The sequence below is a fragment of the Anguilla rostrata genome, chromosome 3, assembly GCF_018555375.3.
Source record: "Anguilla rostrata isolate EN2019 chromosome 3, ASM1855537v3, whole genome shotgun sequence".
Lineage (NCBI taxonomy): Eukaryota > Metazoa > Chordata > Actinopteri > Anguilliformes > Anguillidae > Anguilla > Anguilla rostrata.
The window spans coordinates 55,959,322-55,976,440 of NC_057935.1; the positions used below are offsets into that span (position 1 = coordinate 55,959,322).

General features: G+C 42.9%; 2 protein-coding genes across 6 annotated transcripts in view; both read left to right on the top strand.

Moving 5' to 3' along the window:
- The window catches only part of nhsl2 (NHS-like 2), a 59,003-nt gene extending 51,258 nt beyond the window's left edge, over positions 1-7,745 (top strand). For all 4 annotated transcript variants that reach the window (XM_064328429.1, XM_064328430.1, XM_064328431.1 and 1 more), the window contains 3 exons: positions 140-2,467; positions 2,733-2,877; positions 3,710-7,745. In XM_064328429.1, coding sequence (XP_064184499.1) covers positions 140-2,467; positions 2,733-2,877; positions 3,710-4,019 — 2,783 coding nt within the window. In that variant the 3' untranslated portion in view covers positions 4,020-7,745. The remainder of the gene's footprint in view (positions 1-139; positions 2,468-2,732; positions 2,878-3,709) is intronic.
- Positions 7,746-9,608: 1,863 nt separating this feature from the next.
- The window catches only part of arhgap36 (Rho GTPase activating protein 36), a 30,965-nt gene continuing 23,454 nt past the window's right edge, over positions 9,609-17,119 (top strand). The window contains exon 1 of one of the 2 annotated variants that reach the window (XM_064328436.1): positions 9,609-10,065. In XM_064328436.1, the coding sequence (XP_064184506.1) occupies positions 10,018-10,065 (48 nt within the window). In that variant the 5' untranslated portion in view covers positions 9,609-10,017. The remainder of the gene's footprint in view (positions 10,066-17,119) is intronic. The other variant, XM_064328433.1, reaches the window with a different exon arrangement.

Here is a 17,119-nt window from a genome sequence, read left to right on the forward strand (position 1 = left end):
TTGGTATTTGCACCAAAGTTATCTCCAATACCATTTTCATTTATCTGGAATGACAAAATGAACTGGTGCTCAGCATAGTCAGATGAGTATGTCTTCAATGGGATTCATGATTGATTTGAGTCTGCTTGTGCCCACTCAGATGATGGGAAAATTCTGGCTGTTGACCTGATTGAAGGCACCTGTTCCCCTGGAGCCTCGCACCCCAGACTTCTAACACCATCGTCTGAAACCCTGAGTCACCATTTACCGCTGAGGAAAACCTGCAGTAACTTGGACCAAAGTCTGCCTCAGTCACCTGAGAGTTCCTTAGGCACGATGGAGCAGGCCACGCTGATGTGTGCCAGTCCTTCCTGGAACGGGCCCAAGGGCTCCACCTTCTCCCCGGCGTGGAACAACTCCTTCAACTACGTGCTGGCGCCCAGCCCCGTCGCCAAAGCGCCTTCGTCCCAACACGAGGCCGGCGTGCTCGCCTGCCCCTCCCAGGGCAGCTCAGGCCTGTCCATGAGCTCAGGGTCACATTCCAGCTCCTTCACCTCCATATCAATGGAGCCGTCCGCCAGGGCCCAGCACGCTGCGGCCGCTGCCGCCGCCGCCGCCTCTGTGGGTAAGAGGATGGAGATGGAAGGAGACACGGCGAGCCCCGGAGAGCGGGAGAAGAGGTACACGCGCGCCAACGTCTTCAAGTTCCGCGAGCGCTCCCTCTCCACGCCCACCGACTCCGGCTCCTTCTGCTCGGCCGACAACGTGTGCAGCGCGGAGCCCCCTCGGGAGGGCGAGAGCTACGCCCTCCTGTACCCAAGCGGCAGCTCCGAGGGCAGCGCCAGCACCGACAACGTCTCTGTGACGGCGGCCGACTTCTTGCCTGACGGCCGGCTTCGGATGAGGTCCCGCAGCATCTCCCTGAAGAAGCCAAAGAAGAAGCCGCCCCCGCCGGTGCGCAGCGTGTCTCTAATGAAGAACCTTGGCGGCGAAAGCCCCCGTACGGAGGGGCACTTTCGCGACGGCCGGCCCAAGAGCCTGTTCATTCCCAGGGACCACTTGGAGGACGCCTTCCAGCCAGACTTCCTTGTTAGCTCCAAACCCCTGCAGGAGGAGCAGGACCTGGCTATGTCTGGTGGGCAGACGGTTGCAGACTCCCAGGCACCGGACAGAGAGCCTGAGCTGTCGTACCCTGGCCACTGGCAGCTGAATGACTGGAAGGCCAATGACCCCTATAGGTCGCTGTCAGGCTCTAGCACGGCTACAGGAACCACAGTGATTGAGTGCATGAAAGTACGTGGCAGCTCCGAGTCCCTCAATTCTCCCTCCACCTCCCGTGCTACCTCGCCCTCACAGCTCTCTGTAGAAGCAGAGGCCAAAATCTCCCCCTTCAAACCTCTTGGCTTGATGTCTCCCTCCAGTGGCTACTCTAGCCAGTCTGAGACTCCAACCCCCACCATACCCAACTCCCTCACTTCTGGACCCTCATCGCTGGGCTGCAAGATGCGACCGAAGATTCCAGAGAGGAAGTCCTCCCTGCCGGCCACTTCCCCCGGAGAGAGGGCTGCCAGGTCACGTCTTTCCTTTGAGCTGCCTGTGACTTCCCACCTGGATCTGTCCTCCGTCAAAGCCAAGCCCAAAGCCAGCAGGAGGCACTCTGACTCCTCCACTGCGGGTAAGCCGGTGCAGAAGCTCAGTCCAAGCCAGTCGGTGATGCCCATGGTGACCCAGACCGACCTCAGGAACATCCGCCTGCGTTCGGTCAGCCGCTCAGAAGCCGACGACAGCCCCGATGGCTCTTCTGACATCATCGAAGAGGAGCAAGGCAGAGACCTCAGCCCCCCTGTCAGTCCCGAGCTGAAACCCAAGCCTCCGGTGGCCGTGAAGCCACCTCTACCCAAACGCCCCCTCAACCTCATGCTGAAGTACCCCTCTTCTATTCCTCCTGCCCCAGAGTCCCCTCCGCCCTCCCCAGTGGATCGGCCCATGCCGCTGGGGAACATCTACAAGGTGATGAAGAAACCCAAACCCAAGAAGCTGACACAGTCTCCAATCAGTCCTGGGGTGCCCCAGGAGGCCCCCAAACCACAGGTGCAGGAGCAGCCCGTTGTGGACTACCAGCAAGGGGCTGACCAGTGTGAGTTACCTTCCCCCAGCAGCCCTGAGAGGCAAGACAAGAGCAAGACCTTGCCCAGCAGGATGACTATCTCCTGTCTGGCTGAGCTGGATAAGAAGCGCCCCAAGGTACCCCCTCCAGTCCCCAAGAAGCCTAATGTCCTCCTGTTGCCTAGCAATGCCGTCCATACCAATGGGACCACAGACAGGCAAGTCATCTCATTGGACAGTGGCTCGCAGTCCCCTGTTAGTACTCCTCTGTCTGAAGAGGCTACTGTTAATGAGGAAAACCATGTCCCCACGAATGAAGTCGAAGAAAAGGATTCCGAACAAGAGCCTGATGTAAAGGCCCCCACTACTGAGCCTTTGATAGGTATGAAACACAGGGGCCCCTATTAGAATATGAATGTCAAGATACTCACCTGGCTGTGTGCAAGCTACCATTAGTTACACTAGTTAATAGTGATGCTTGTGTAATGCCTAAACACAAATAAATAATGTTAAGATTATTTCTTTCTTTTTGTGCATGGTTAATGATTATTAACAGAATTAACAGTGGAAGAATTAATTCAAAAGCAGAGATATGTCAGAAATGTAAATTGTCCATGTCTAAGCAATCGTTATGATTGTGCCAACAGAAAACTTGCTTGATGAAAGCGTTGTGGAGAGCAGCTCAGTCAGCAAGAAGAATGCTTTGCACATCACAGAGGAAGCAGAAGAGGATGCGATTCCCCAGCCATCCACCCCCCACACCACTGAGGACCTGTTCACCATCATTCACAGGTACTGAGTATGGGACTATATGGATGGGTACTAGAGACCTTCTGCACTTTATTTCCTGGTAGCCAGGATGTGTGGGAGGTGAAGCTTGTGATTTTTTCAGCTGAAGACAGTTGCTGTGTTGTATCTTAAGAGGTATTCAGTTCATTCTGGGGAAAAAAAGATTCAGCTTTGTTCGGTATTTATTAGTTCCCTGCCAAAGGCATGCCACGCTGTAAGAGTTTGGCTGCATTCGGAATGGCTCCCTATACAGTTTATAGTGCACTGTTTAGGGATCGGCCATTTTGTTGGGTACCTGAATTTTTGAACTTGCGGTTGCCTTTTTGATCTAGCAAGCTAGCTACTTATTTTAGCCTAAATTTAACTTCAGATTATATCTAACATAGGTAGATTGATACATGGCTATCTAGCTGTCCACATTTGAAGTCATCCTTTCATTGTGTAGCAGGGGCAGATGAATATGTGTATTGGCTGATTAAGCTGAGGGCAGAGAGGAACAGCCTCTTCTCCAGGTAGCGCAACGCAGCTCAGCCAGGAGTGAATTCATGCACGATGAAGTTTTGAAATTATTCATAACTTGTTAATTAGCTAAAATTTGTTTTAGCAGTATGTAGTGTAAAGGGAGGGAGTAATTGAGTGAACCATTCCAAACACAGCCTTTGTCTTACATCAGTAAATCAGTTTTGACCAGGGCAGCATTAGGTACATCAGGTACATAAAGTCCCAACCTGCAAAATCTTGTTTGAGTGCTCCTTTTATTTATTTATTTTTTGTACCATTTTGCCTGCGTATTTATTTCTCCTCATGGTAGTACCCTGTCTCTTCTGCTGTCCAGGTCGAAGCGCAAAGTCCTGGGCCGCAAGGAAGTGGCGGACTCGTTCGGCAGCCGGCAGAGCTTGGTGTCCCCGGTCAAGAGCAGCAGCGACCTGAGGACCCTGACCCTGGGCAGCACGCCCAGGTCCAGCTCCCGCAACGAGAACTTCATGGCGCTGCTGCAGAAGAAGGGCCACAAGCCCAGCACAGGGGCCCGAGTTTCCGCCATGGAGCTCCTGAAGAGCACAAACCCGCTGGCCCGCAGGGTGACCGAGTTCTCGCAGCCCGACTCGGAGTCCGCCAGCGCCCCCAAACCGCCCCCGGACCACTGACTGCCCCGCTGCGCTGGGATCCGTGCTGGGATTTTTTTTTTCCTTGTGTCCTTGTGAGGGTTTTATTTAACGCCATCTTCCTTCACCGAGCTATAAGCCAGGGGTGTGTTTTTGAATCCTGATTTTGAACAAAGCATTTTTTTATTATTGTTTGCTGTTTGAGCAACAGTTGACATCGGCTAAAACAGGGGACATGGAATCCAGGAGTGTCACGTAGATTGGGACTGCCTGCTATTCAGGAAATTAGAACACAGGACTCCTGAAAGTTCTGTGTGGAAATCAGCAACCCTGGAGCAGTCACTATGGCATACAGAAGGAAATGGCCAATGGCTGATTACAAGAACACCGGTTTACACATACAGATTCCATGGAGGTACATGCGTATATGCTGGACAGAGCTTGATGGAATAACGTAAAGCAAAGTAGGGACAGCTTCATTTAACTTTTTCATTAAAAAACAATATAAAACTTGCTGAATATGTGTCTTTTGAAGACATAGCGCAAGGCTCATTTGAAGCTCTGCAAAAAAAGAAAAAAAACAAATGAGTAATCGAAAACATTCCACAAATTAGCAAGCAGGACCTGGTATCCCTCTCGTTTGGAATAAGCACTTTCATTACAACAAGGAACATTTCCGGATCTAGCATTTTTGTTTGATTGTCCGTTTTGTTTGTATAAAAATTTTTTGATGATGTGATTTAACCTGTATATAGCTATACATAAGTACATACATAAATATATTCAAAGTATATACATCCATATAAATACATATATAGGTGTAACCAGGCCTGCTAAAACTGCCTACATGGTATTCGCTGCATTACACTTGGGATCAAAGAGTGCCGCCCTGCAAGACAGCTTGAATCGTTGCTGAGGATCTCCACACTGCCTAGACACATACTGTGCAGCGTGTGTAACACACAAGTTTGTACAGAACCAAACTCACCAAAAATCAAAGGGTCAATAAGGGTATGGCTCTCCTTTGAACTCTCGAGATCAGACGGGACAGGACGGGGAGAGGTCGCGGCGAAACGGAAGTGACGCGCGCGGAGGCGGGAGATGCGCCGCGGATGCGTTCGGACGACCGCGGCCGTCTTGTGTTGCTGTACGCTCAGGTGTTCCTTACGCTCAGGAGGCCCTTTCAGTTTTGGTGTGGATGTGCGTCATCTCTATAGTACATGCGCTTGAGCTACAAAGTTTCAGGTGGTAGAAAGACACTCGTCTATGGTCAACAAAATGGCTGGTGTCTGAAGTTGGACCCCTACCCGAACCCGTTCGCACTGCATTGGGATTTGGGGTGATGAGGCAGACTGTTACATCCACACTTCATCATAATCTCACAGTGTACTCACCTGCAACATGTGTCTATGCCTCAGTGCAGTCACTTCACTGCCATTAAGACTATGCATCAAAGCTAGACGGACGGCCATGTCTACACTAAGAGACTGGTGAATGTAAACAAATGTCAAGAGGGGATGCGACCTTCAACAGCATTCGGCTCAGATTTGATTTTAATTTCATTCATGGGACGAGGTGGGTGGGGGGAGGTGGGTTTGGGGAAGGGAGTGTCATGATGTGGTGCGATTTGGGTGGGTCCGTACAGCGCAGGAACGTTAAAGAACACTGCTATTTCCATTGAAGAAAAGACAAGGAGGCGGCTCAAATTCTGAAATGCGAGCACTGGAGACCTGTGGAGAACCGGGCTGGTTTGTCAGAGCTTGGGAAAGGGTGCGTTTGGCCAGCATTCCTGGAGGATGACGAGTGGACTTGGTGACTGCTCTCACAGACCCTTCCCCATCCATTCCTTGAACAGCGCTTCTATGGAGGACTGCTTCTGGCTCTCAATCAGAAAATAGACAAAGTCCTGGTGCTATCGAGCCAGAATGCCACCCTCATTCAAGACAGAGCGCCCCAACTGGCTCAGATCTGTTTTGACTTTGTAACAGAGACTTGGAGAGACAGTGCTCCAGATTGGATTCTGGACGTTCTTCATTTTTCAGTCTTTCAGGTAATCCGACGACTCATAAAGACTTAAAAAAGAAACATGAAATTATTACGTAAAAACAGTGAGTGACGCTTGTTTTAAATATTTAGTGAATGAAACAAAAAAGAAAACCAGTGTTTGTTTGCCTTGTACTCTGGCGTGATGCCTTTGTGTTTTTTAAATGCCTTGGTATTGCACTTTCTTAGGAGTATGCAGAGTTTTGTTATTATGATTACTATTATTATAGTCATTACTACTCTTGTGTACTCTGTACTGTTCCTCCATCATTCATCGACCCTCTTACAGGTACAAGTATTACAGTGGAGGTAGGCATAGCTGTAATGATGTAGAGGTAAAGAATGGGGAGAGGCAGGAAAAACATAATGGCAGGGGGTTAGGGGGTTTCTGAAGCCATGGTTGATTTTTTAGTTCCAAGTGCATGTCAAAATTGAACATGGCTGCTGGTGACACTTTCTGACCTTATCTCCATTAAACCTGGAGTAGATTACCTGTGTCCTTTCAAACAGCAATTTGACTCTCCTCAAGATTGCTTCAAAGTAGAGAAATACGGCACTGCTAATCCGTGAGTTTTGCAAATGCCCCCACCCCCCGTCTCCCCATCCCACTCAATACTCCTTCCTTGTGAGTGGATAGAGCATAATGTGCTCTATTGTCCGATCAACTGTGTCTGGGAATTAGAACCTTACGATTGTCAGACACTTTTAAAAAGTGGGGGAAGGGTTTTTCTTCTGGTAACCTGAACAAGTACTGACTGCACACTCTAGTGGCTGACTGCAGTGACAGTACAAGGCTAAATAAACCACTGGGTGTTTAATTCTGTTCAACCTGGGGACCACTTCAGCTTTGTGCCAGCCTCATCTGCCACCATTTCCTGTTGTCCTCCTCTTCCTGTTTGGTGCAACCCCCAGGGCTGAAATTTTAAAGCTTTTCTTAAAGGGCACCTTGGGCTTGTCTGGTGGGAAATAAATTAGTAGTGGATATAAAAGGCTATAATTATTTGAAAGTAAACTCCTATGACATTGCTTGATTAGATGGACCAAGAACAGTCTACAAAAATGGCCCTTACAATGCATATTTATTAATACTTGGTACAATAATACCAGCCAGACACTTTCCTTGGCTTTTAAGTTCTCCTAGAATAACCCTGGGTGCCTTTTAACTCTCAGGAGGGATATTCTCCATAGCAGGCAAAGTAAAAAAGTGGGGAAAAGCAAGCAAATAGACTCAAAACAACACAGACCAGTTTAGTTCAGTGTCACATGACTAGAGATGAGATATTTATGGCCACTAGGTTGTCGTGGTTCAGAAAAACTTTGACTTCGTCAAAGACAGTTGCTATGTAAAGTGTAATTGTGTACATAAAAAATGTAAGTGAAGCTGCAGTCATCATGATTAATGTAAAGGTAGTATGGAGAAGTGCTGTGGTTCATTCCTTTTGCTGTAAGACTGCACCAAGTGCTCTGTGAAGTCTGACAGACTGCCAGAACTGAAAAGCTTTAAAAAAAAGGCCCCCTCCCCCATGGGAATGGATGGCAAGCTAGGCGGGTTCATAAATGAAAAACTGGGAATTATATTTTTGTTATTTTTCATTGGAAGGACATTTTCAAAAATTATAAACCACAGTCTCCAGCAGTATGAAATATGGCTGTGGGTCTGTAAGCAGCCATGTCTTGCCGATGTAATGAAATTATATCATTAAAATAAATTATTTTTCTTGCTTATTGCTTGCTTTCTGCTTTCTCTTTTGTTCCTTTTGCAGAGTCAAAGTGCTTCCCATTACATTTTACTTCCTGAAAATAAAGCCGACTGAAATTGCAGACAGAAACAGATGTGAATGGATTGACATGTATAAGCAAGATGATTAAAAAATCGTATGTATATTAACCTACCACCGGAGAAATTTGTTGATGAGTTATCACCTTTTTAGGACCCACTGAACAGGGAAATAATTTGCATTTTCTCTGGTAGTCAGGAATACATATAAATATTGTATTTACATTTTCATGCTGGTATGTTTTGTTAAATTAAACCTAAAACAGGAGTAACCAGAATGCACTGATATATAAAATCTGTCATGGGGCAGTGCAGTTCATTCCTGACTCCACCACAGGCTTATGTAAGTGTTTCAATGCAAGGACTATATGTGGTTACACTGCCCTCTTGTGGTGGTGGGATTTTTAGTGACGATATACAAAGTCTTTTTTTTTTTTTTTTTTTTGGTAAAACCTGTTCCAGGACCGGTTTCTGTCTCATGTTTAAATTTCATAACATTGTATTACAGGAGCTGTAATCACACAGTATATTTACTCGTCAATATTTTTCTAGATTTCATTATATAAAAATGTTGTTTCATTCCTTATAACAGCAATTTGGAATTAGAACCTAGTACTGTCAAGTTTAAGTTTACCCCTTGGTTGAAATTAAGGCATGATATATCAGTTGTACATGAAACTGTATCGCAGAATTTTGTGTGTGGGTATATGTGTTAATGTGATTCAATTCAGCCTACACATATCTGTGTGTCTGCTTTGAGATAACATAAGTATCTTTCTGGTGGAAGGGAATCAATACTATTTATATTTTAATGTGTTCAAACTCAGAGACTGGGTAATTGGATGGTAAAATAGAATCAATCTTGCTTGAAATCAAAGCAGCTCATGCACAGAAATTCCTCTGACTGTTTTGTCCTGGCACTAGTTGCAGAGCTAGGCTAAGCATTAAATACAGTGGTGGAATAGCTCATGCTATAGTCATTCCTCAGATGCAAATGTGAGGTCTCATATTGGTAGGACACACCTCCTCTCCTCCTTTCATTGGCTCATCTGTTATCATTGCCATGGTCATCTCCTAGCAGCCAGCCACACCCTCACACTGCAATATGCCACATCAATCTTGCTTTGAAGCGGGTGATTATAATCCAAGAAGATTATATCCAAGTACACCATGAATTCTCAGTCATTCTAGCAACACTGCATGATGATGCCTTTGCATAAACACCCTTACTGCTGTTAACACTTAGTCCGCGGTTTTTTAAGCACATGCGCTTTTAATTGTGCAATAACGAATGCAAATATATCATTGCTGTGATAAGTATCTATAAATATACCCACCAGGTTTTAACATGTGCATGATTTTGAACTCATGGTTGTGCATCTGTTCAACATTAGATAATTTGCTTCAGCTCTCTGATGCAGTCCAATTTGGCTTATGAACTGTTGCAATAAAAAGAGATATGCATACCAGTTTTTTTAGACTTGGGAATGGTTTGCAATATTTTTTTGTGGTTTATGGAACGGATCTGACCCAATCCATACTGTTTTTGATTTTGAAATTTTGATGATCAGGCCGCCTGTTTCCCATCCCCTTCTCCCCCCCCCCCCCCTTTTGGTCCCCATATCACAACGTGCAGGAGACCAGGCTCAAAAACGTGATCGCCATCCGAACTCTGATCCATCACATGTTCGGCTGTTATCCCTGTAAAAGCCATGCATTCCTCCACTGGTATTAATGCCCCCTGCGTCACACCGGAGGTCCATGTGCATGTGTTTTCCCTCCTGTGAGAGGATTACTCCTCCGTACTCCGGGGCAGTGGTGCGGCTGAAGACCTGCTCCCGCTCTTCCCGCCGCTTCGGGAGACAGGAACGAGCTCGTCAGGGACGAGCTGCCAGCTCCACGCTTCCTGTTGCTGACAGGCTGAGCGGCAGCGGCTTCTTAGAACGGCTCACTTTATCAGTGGCAGCGCACACGCAGCACAGGAAAGAGCGCTATCACCGCCGAGAAAAGGCACGCCAACAGAGCAACAAACAACCCAGCTGCTTCTCTCTCAACTGATGGGTTATAACTTTAGATTCATCGTCTAAGAGGGGTGGGGAACAAGGCTTTCCCCCTTTTTTGTATTGGTAGAACAGCAGAGAAAGATTAAGCCTGCGCTGCACTTTTTTTTTTGGTGTGTTTTTATTTTTTGATGGATTGTATGGCTTGAAATCTACGGTGATGCATCCAGAAGATCTTGTACGCCAAGACATGCAGTTTTATTATGTGGTGAGTCTGGGGGAAAAAATTCTGTAAAAGTTCTTCTGATGGCTTATCTATATTCTGTGGGGGTCCCAATGGGTCTTTTGGACACTGGTTGGAAACCAAACAATGAGGCCAGGATTCTGCCAAATTTAATTGACCCTGATCATGGTGGTGGGATGTCTGGATCCTGCCCTACAACCCAATGCATATTCCTCATTGTTCTCACAATCTTCTCATCTGCACGGTGATTTGTCACTGTGTCAATCCATCAAGACAATGAGGCGCTGGGTTAGCTTTAGAGAAAATCTCAACCAATGTAACAAAGGACTTTGGGATCTACTGAACGTTATTTCCTTTGACTCCACGAAGGCACCTGCTATGCCAAAATCTGTGTAATTATTTCAAGTCCAGTAAATAACTTTGTTTTTTGAATTATATGTTTTCTCCCTGATAATCTGGTTTGGGTTTTGGTTCTAGTCTTATATCTGTATTCTAACAGAAAAGAGTGCAATTGTACAATTTAAACACAATAATACTGCTGTATTGCATATTATAAAGTATAAGTATCTATATTTTTCTACATTGCATTATCTTTGTAAACCTTAAAAGTTATTTAAACTCTATGGTGGATGCAGAATGATAGATCATATGCATTCCTCAATTATTATATAATTCTAGTAGTGCTAGACAAGTACAGTGCAAGACAGCTGCCCCTTGTTTGTTCTTACAATGAAGTAGTATGAAATTCAATTCACATAACAATGATAAAACTACAATCCACTAAAATATTTTCTAATAACTAACTTTTATTTAAATATTTTCAAAAGTAATGTTTTGGGGAGCACATGCCTGCCCAAGATCTATTAGTCAAAGGACATGGGATGGTAGAATGGTCTAAAGAGGGTGTGTTTTGGCTTATAAATGATAATACTTCATGCAATCCTCTAGTTTTGGGACCATTGCCCAATGTCTTGGATTAAGCATGATGTAATTAATGCCATATGTTATGGAGAAGCGGGGAAGGGTTTTACACTGATTTATATGGCTGTCAGCTTTAGTAACATTTCATTCACCAACTGCATGAATCTTATTACAGTCAGGTGCCAGAATTTCATTTTATTTCTATCTACTGCAATGCTGGATTCATGAGATGCATTCAGAGAATTAGCATAAAAAAATATCCAAGTCACGTACAGAGATTCATGAATTAGGCCCAGATTTTATGTGATGCAGCTAATGTCCAGATCTGTCAGAATATCACCTCCTAAATGTTGCCTCTTGTATAGACAGTAAAGTAGAGTTCTCATATACTAACAATGCAGATTTGAATGGAACTGTTAAGCTCAGTCCTTTGAGTTGTTTTTAGCTAGGCTGCCATTAAATGATGCATGTATTAGTTGCTTCTCCTGGGTTTCTCCTGTGCTTATAGCCAATCGGTCAACTGCATTTATTTTAATTTAGCAATTTTATCAAATGAATTGTCATAGAGTGCTCTTGAAAGCACAGTTAACAGAGTGACTGCAAGAAATCTTTTGTAATTATATTTCTATTATTATTTCAGTATAAATATATTTTTGGAAAGATGACAGTTAGCTAGATATCACTACAGATGGGAGTAAATGATGAATGAGTCAGTCAGGACTGCAGAGTGATTGAATGATACAGTAACAACAGACAAAGCCACATCTGAGATTAAAACTGGATGACTAACCAATTGCATTATGGGACAGGAGGAAATGATGGAATGGTACATGACTGAGCATGATGCAGGAAGAAAAGAAAAGCAAAGTGGCAGAGAAAAAAGTTTTTTTTTTTAAAATCGCAATGGAATAAAGTATTTATATTGTATGATTTTTACAAAGGTAATAACAAATTTAAAAATAATTGAAAAAAATTTAAGCTGCAACCAGATCACATAAAGCTATATTTACAAGCATCAATTTCAGCACTGTAAGATGCCATTATTTTGGTGACATAAGATGAAGGTTAAGAAAGTTAAGTTGAAAGCAAACAATAATGAAAACCCCAGTGAGTCAGTGATGTGGCAGAGTATCTGCCAAAGGAAAGGAATATCCCCCTCCCTCATCTCAGTGATGCCTGATCCAGGCTGGATCCTCACAAGGACAGACCAAGTGTATTTAATCCCAGATGGAGGAAATAGCAACATTCCCCGACTATATATGACTAAAATGTGTTTGTGCAAATCTGTAACTGCAAACAAAACCAGGGAGATTGGATGGCAAGGTGCAATAAATAAATGCTCATTTTTAAATAGAAAAAATGCAAAACCATTTTTTATTATGGTGAAAACTCAAGCACCAGGGATCTGTCTGTCCATGCAAAATTAATGGCGATTTCAGTTGACTTAAAATACACATTTGCTACAAATGCCCAGAAGTTATTTTGGCTACATTGGGATAGCTCTTCCATGACTCATGGACTTCATCAAGAGGCATTTATTTGCTTGCGTTAAAGGCATAATTCATTTTAAAAACAAATGTTATTCATTAATTTTATTGGCCCAATGATGAGCTCTCTGCAGTGTCTTTTTGCAGATTAGCTTAGCCCATCAGAAAGACTCTTCAAAACCCCATTATAAAATAAAACTAAGCTATGGATGATGAAAATCCAGCTATGGATCAGCTTTAAAATCTTATTGAAATACCATAAATAATAAATATGAAGTCTATTGTTTGTGGAAAATCGTAATTCAAGGGCTGTTTGTGCAGTTACACCATTGAATAATGATATAACCTCTTACATTATTTAGAAACTGGTGAAATCAATAATTGATTTCAAAGATATTGTACTAGTGTAGGTCACATACCTCTATGAAACAAAACTGCTTTCTTTCAATTTGAACAAGCAAAAGAGCTTCAACACAAACAAATAATGAACCCTGGGTGTGTCTAAATGTTAACAAACAGGGCATTAAGGGAACAGTCCAAATGTTATGCAAGACCTGTGTGCAGCCTACAAATGGACAGCTTCAAAGCTGAGCACCAGCTTCCCATTTCCTCTCAAATCCCACAGAAAGAAATATAACAGGCCAGCGAAATGGGTCCTTTCAGAGCTGTTATCACAAGATGGATGAATGAGGGCATAAAAGGAAGGGGTGCCAGTTCCGTTACCTTTCACACTTCCTGCCGTAGATTGCCACGTTTCAGGTTTCTCCTGCAAAATATTCACATGCTATACACTTATCACCGTTGATTATAGTGCAGAATGGTGTTGCATGTTAAGCAGAATGTCCCTGTAACAGTGATTTTTCAACTGGACAATTTCAAAGCAAAACATGTTATTATGTTCCCATTTTTCTCTTGTTTCTTTGAAAGACAGGATACTGTAATGTGAATAAAGCTGACTATGGTCAGACGTGCCCCAATCTTAATTATGGGATCATCTTACTGCTATTTTTTGGCTCATAAATAAAGACAGGGTAATTTATGGGTGATTGTAGAAACTCCATTATGAACTCAACACATAGACAGTGTAAAAATGTTTTACTACATCTGAAGTTCTTTCTATCCATTGTTGGATTACCATTAGCTAGAGTCCCAAACGGACAACTGGTATTTGTGATTGGTGTGTTTTCCAGAAAAAACTAAAGTGAAAGTGATGGCATAGGATATCATAGTGCTGGTATAACAAGTGGCGCTGTAGCCAAAGTCCAACTGCTACTGTCCATCAGAAACTGCATATGACAGGATAATGGAGCGTTTGATGATTATATGACTTGACAAGGAATCAAAATGCACTGACCTGCTCCATTATTTATGATGTGAGGGCCAATATTTTAATGAACTCGTATCCAAGGAATAGTGTAAGCTGACAACATTGATTCTTGTTGAACAGAACAAAAAATATTATTATGAAAGCGATGTTTTCTTTGCCCTGTTTCAATTATCTAAATTAATTCAACTATTTATTGATTTGGTCTTCAATTCAAAACCTCACCTCAAATTTTTTTTTTAGTTGGAGCAATGTCATGTGGAAGTCAGAATGAAGTCTGAACGTAAATGTTTCATGCAGCTTCTGGGTCTGTATTTTGGGGGATGTATCTAGTTCAGGCATTATCCCTTGATGCAGTGATGCACCACATTGTCTGGAGCTGACTCATCCTGGCCATGCCAGTGCTAATTGTTGGGTGATGCATTATTAATTATAGTGCAGCACAGGTAGTGAGGTTGTCAGGACGGCAAGGTGGGTATTTCAGACCTTGTCATGCATCATCATCTCCTCGAGTCGTCAGTCACCTGCAGACTGCTTGTGTCAGCTGCTTAAAAAGTGCAGTCCTCCAGCACAACGGCTGCCCAGCTCAGCTCTAGCACTTCAGAGTGAAAACTGGTTTAATGGCTGCACAGGGTTTGGGTGACCTGCTTCCTTGTTATTTCCTTGCTTGCACTTTTCCAAATTGATTTTGGATGCTGTAACTTTGGGATGGGTTCAAAACTACAATTAGGCATTTCAAATTGGGACCAATTTGAATAGGGATGTTTTGGCCATGAGGATTGATGTGGGGGGGCTATTGTTGTGCTGTGCCTCCCAGAAAGTCTAAAACTCAGAGTCAGACATTAAACAGATGTTGTATTATACTGCAGTAAGATATGAATGAATCAAATCTTCATAGCTTGTCTGAATGTGCTGCTAAAAGGCATACTGTAATGGAGGGAGTTAGACTGTAATAGGTTCTATTGTTTTAGTATACAATATGAAATATGACATCAGTCCATAATCATACTGTATACTGGTCATGGTCAAGGACCAGGGTGGGCTTGAGTTCCATTTCAATTCAGTCAAATCAGGAACCAATCTGAAATGCCAAATATTGTTCAATTTACTAATTGTCTCTCAATTGATTTTTCACTTCAAATTTAACTTAATTGAAATGGAATTGAACTCAGTTCTGCTAATATTATCAACATGCAAATAGCCAAAACCGATATTTGGCTATTTTTGGAGCATACACTCTCTAACACTTAGAAAACTGCCATGACCACATCAAAAATTGTGTCTTAGTGTGAATAAGAATTAATCAAGAATTATTTGTTGTCTCCAATTTGTTCCTACACCCTAAATTGCTCAGCATTGACATTTTGGAGGACAATTACATTGGCCGAGAGAGAATTAATTTGGTCTATAATAATAATAATAATAATAATAATAACTAATTAATTAATTAATTAATAGAATAAAAAATAAAACTGAATAAAAAATAATAACCTCAAGATAGCAGAGAAACTTTAGATGTTGATGTTGAGCTTTGCTGTATACTAGTCTGCAAAAAGGACCTCATGCCTCATAGTCCAGTCACGATGGCCAGAAGGCTGCAGATTGAATCCTGAATCAAGATTGGTTGTGTGATTAGTTCCTTAAGCTGGGGACCTTGCACTTGAGCCCTTTAGCTTAGTCTTCTAATTGTAGGTCTTGCTGTGCTAGGCAGATGGTGTGTGCCTCTGTACCCTATTTGAAAACCCACAGTAAACCGCTGTTACATGATGCTGCTTTAAGCACTGGATGATGGTGCAGTCTGTTCCAGCATGTTTGCAGGGGGTGGACCATATATCACAGATACACTGAGAGGTACAATCCATGTTGACTTGCACAAGTGAACCAGTCGTAGGTGTTCTGGACTGCAATACAATGGAGATGGAGGCCAAACTTGGTTTATTCATGGTTTTTTCGCAATATTCCAGACCTTTCACAATACCTTAAATGTGTCAACAGGCCCAAGCTTCTTATTTTCGAAACAACTTAGATGCTATGTAATCAGATCACCATAAATCTTTTTCGTGAGGTGATAAACACAGTGTTAAAAATTGGTAAAAGCATAATGAGAGAGGCTTTGACACATCAGTCTGAATGCATTCTCTGCTTTCCCTGTGCAGCAATAGTCATAGTTATTTGTCTTTTGCCCTGTTGTGATGAGTATTTTCATAGTTTGTTCTACACTCAATGACTACTTGTAAATAATTACAGTAAATAGCTGTTTGCATACATGATCACTCCTATTTGTATATCATTTATATTGGTCATCAAGCATTTATCCACTGGCCTGCGCCCACACATGCACATAAGAATTCTGAATAACACTCATTTTCACCATTGCAACAGACATCGCTTGTGCTTGTGAATTTGTGCGCTTTTGATGATGGACTGGTCAGAATAATCACGCAACAGAAAAACATGTGAGATACTCTATGTTCTATCATCTACGTACAATACTTAATTCCTTTTAAATCTAGAATATGATACTCTGAAATTATAGTGTTTTATTGTTTCCATACAAACAAATTATTCAAAAAGATCCCATAATGAAACAGATAGCACAGTGCATGGCATATTGAATGGATCCATTGAGGCGACCCAATACACTGGAAAAACCAGTACAAATAATGACAATAATAAAATGAAAATATAACTTGAATCTAGCTAGAATGATAAGGCCATAGAGTTTATTCTGTAGACAGACTTGTATAAATGTCACTAAGTCTCAAATGACAAGTGTGTTTTACGAGCTCCCGGATGCTGGCTCTTCTTATTTCAATAACATTAACAGAGGTGAGGCAAACTGGTTCTAGGCATGCAATACCAAGACCACTTGTGAGGGTGTCAGCTGCAACGTAAAAGTGCAATTTTTTTGTGGAATGCAGTTGCTACTGTCGAGACTGATATTTGACACATCTATTTCAGGCAATGACAATATTAGCAGCAGTTCAAATGATTGATGCTTGCTGGCATGATGTATCTAGAGTAATAAATGAAGTGTGTGAAGTGTTCTCTGATCTTCACTCTTGCAATATGCCCACATACTTATAGTTGTTCTTTTCCTGTAGCCCAGGTGCACTGTCTAGTTTACTGCAACACACTCTGCATTTATGAATTGTCAAGAGAAAGGAGATCTGCAGTCAGGCGGAACAGAGAGGGCACTGTCGGTGGGTGGAGAATGTCCTGTTTAGAAAACTGTGGCATTCTCAGTGGAGGTCTGTTGTAAATGGCATTTCCTGTGTTTGGCCTTTGGAAGTTGTTGCAAGAGCCGGATAATGAGCTATAAGTTTTTTTTTAAATTTCATGTGCT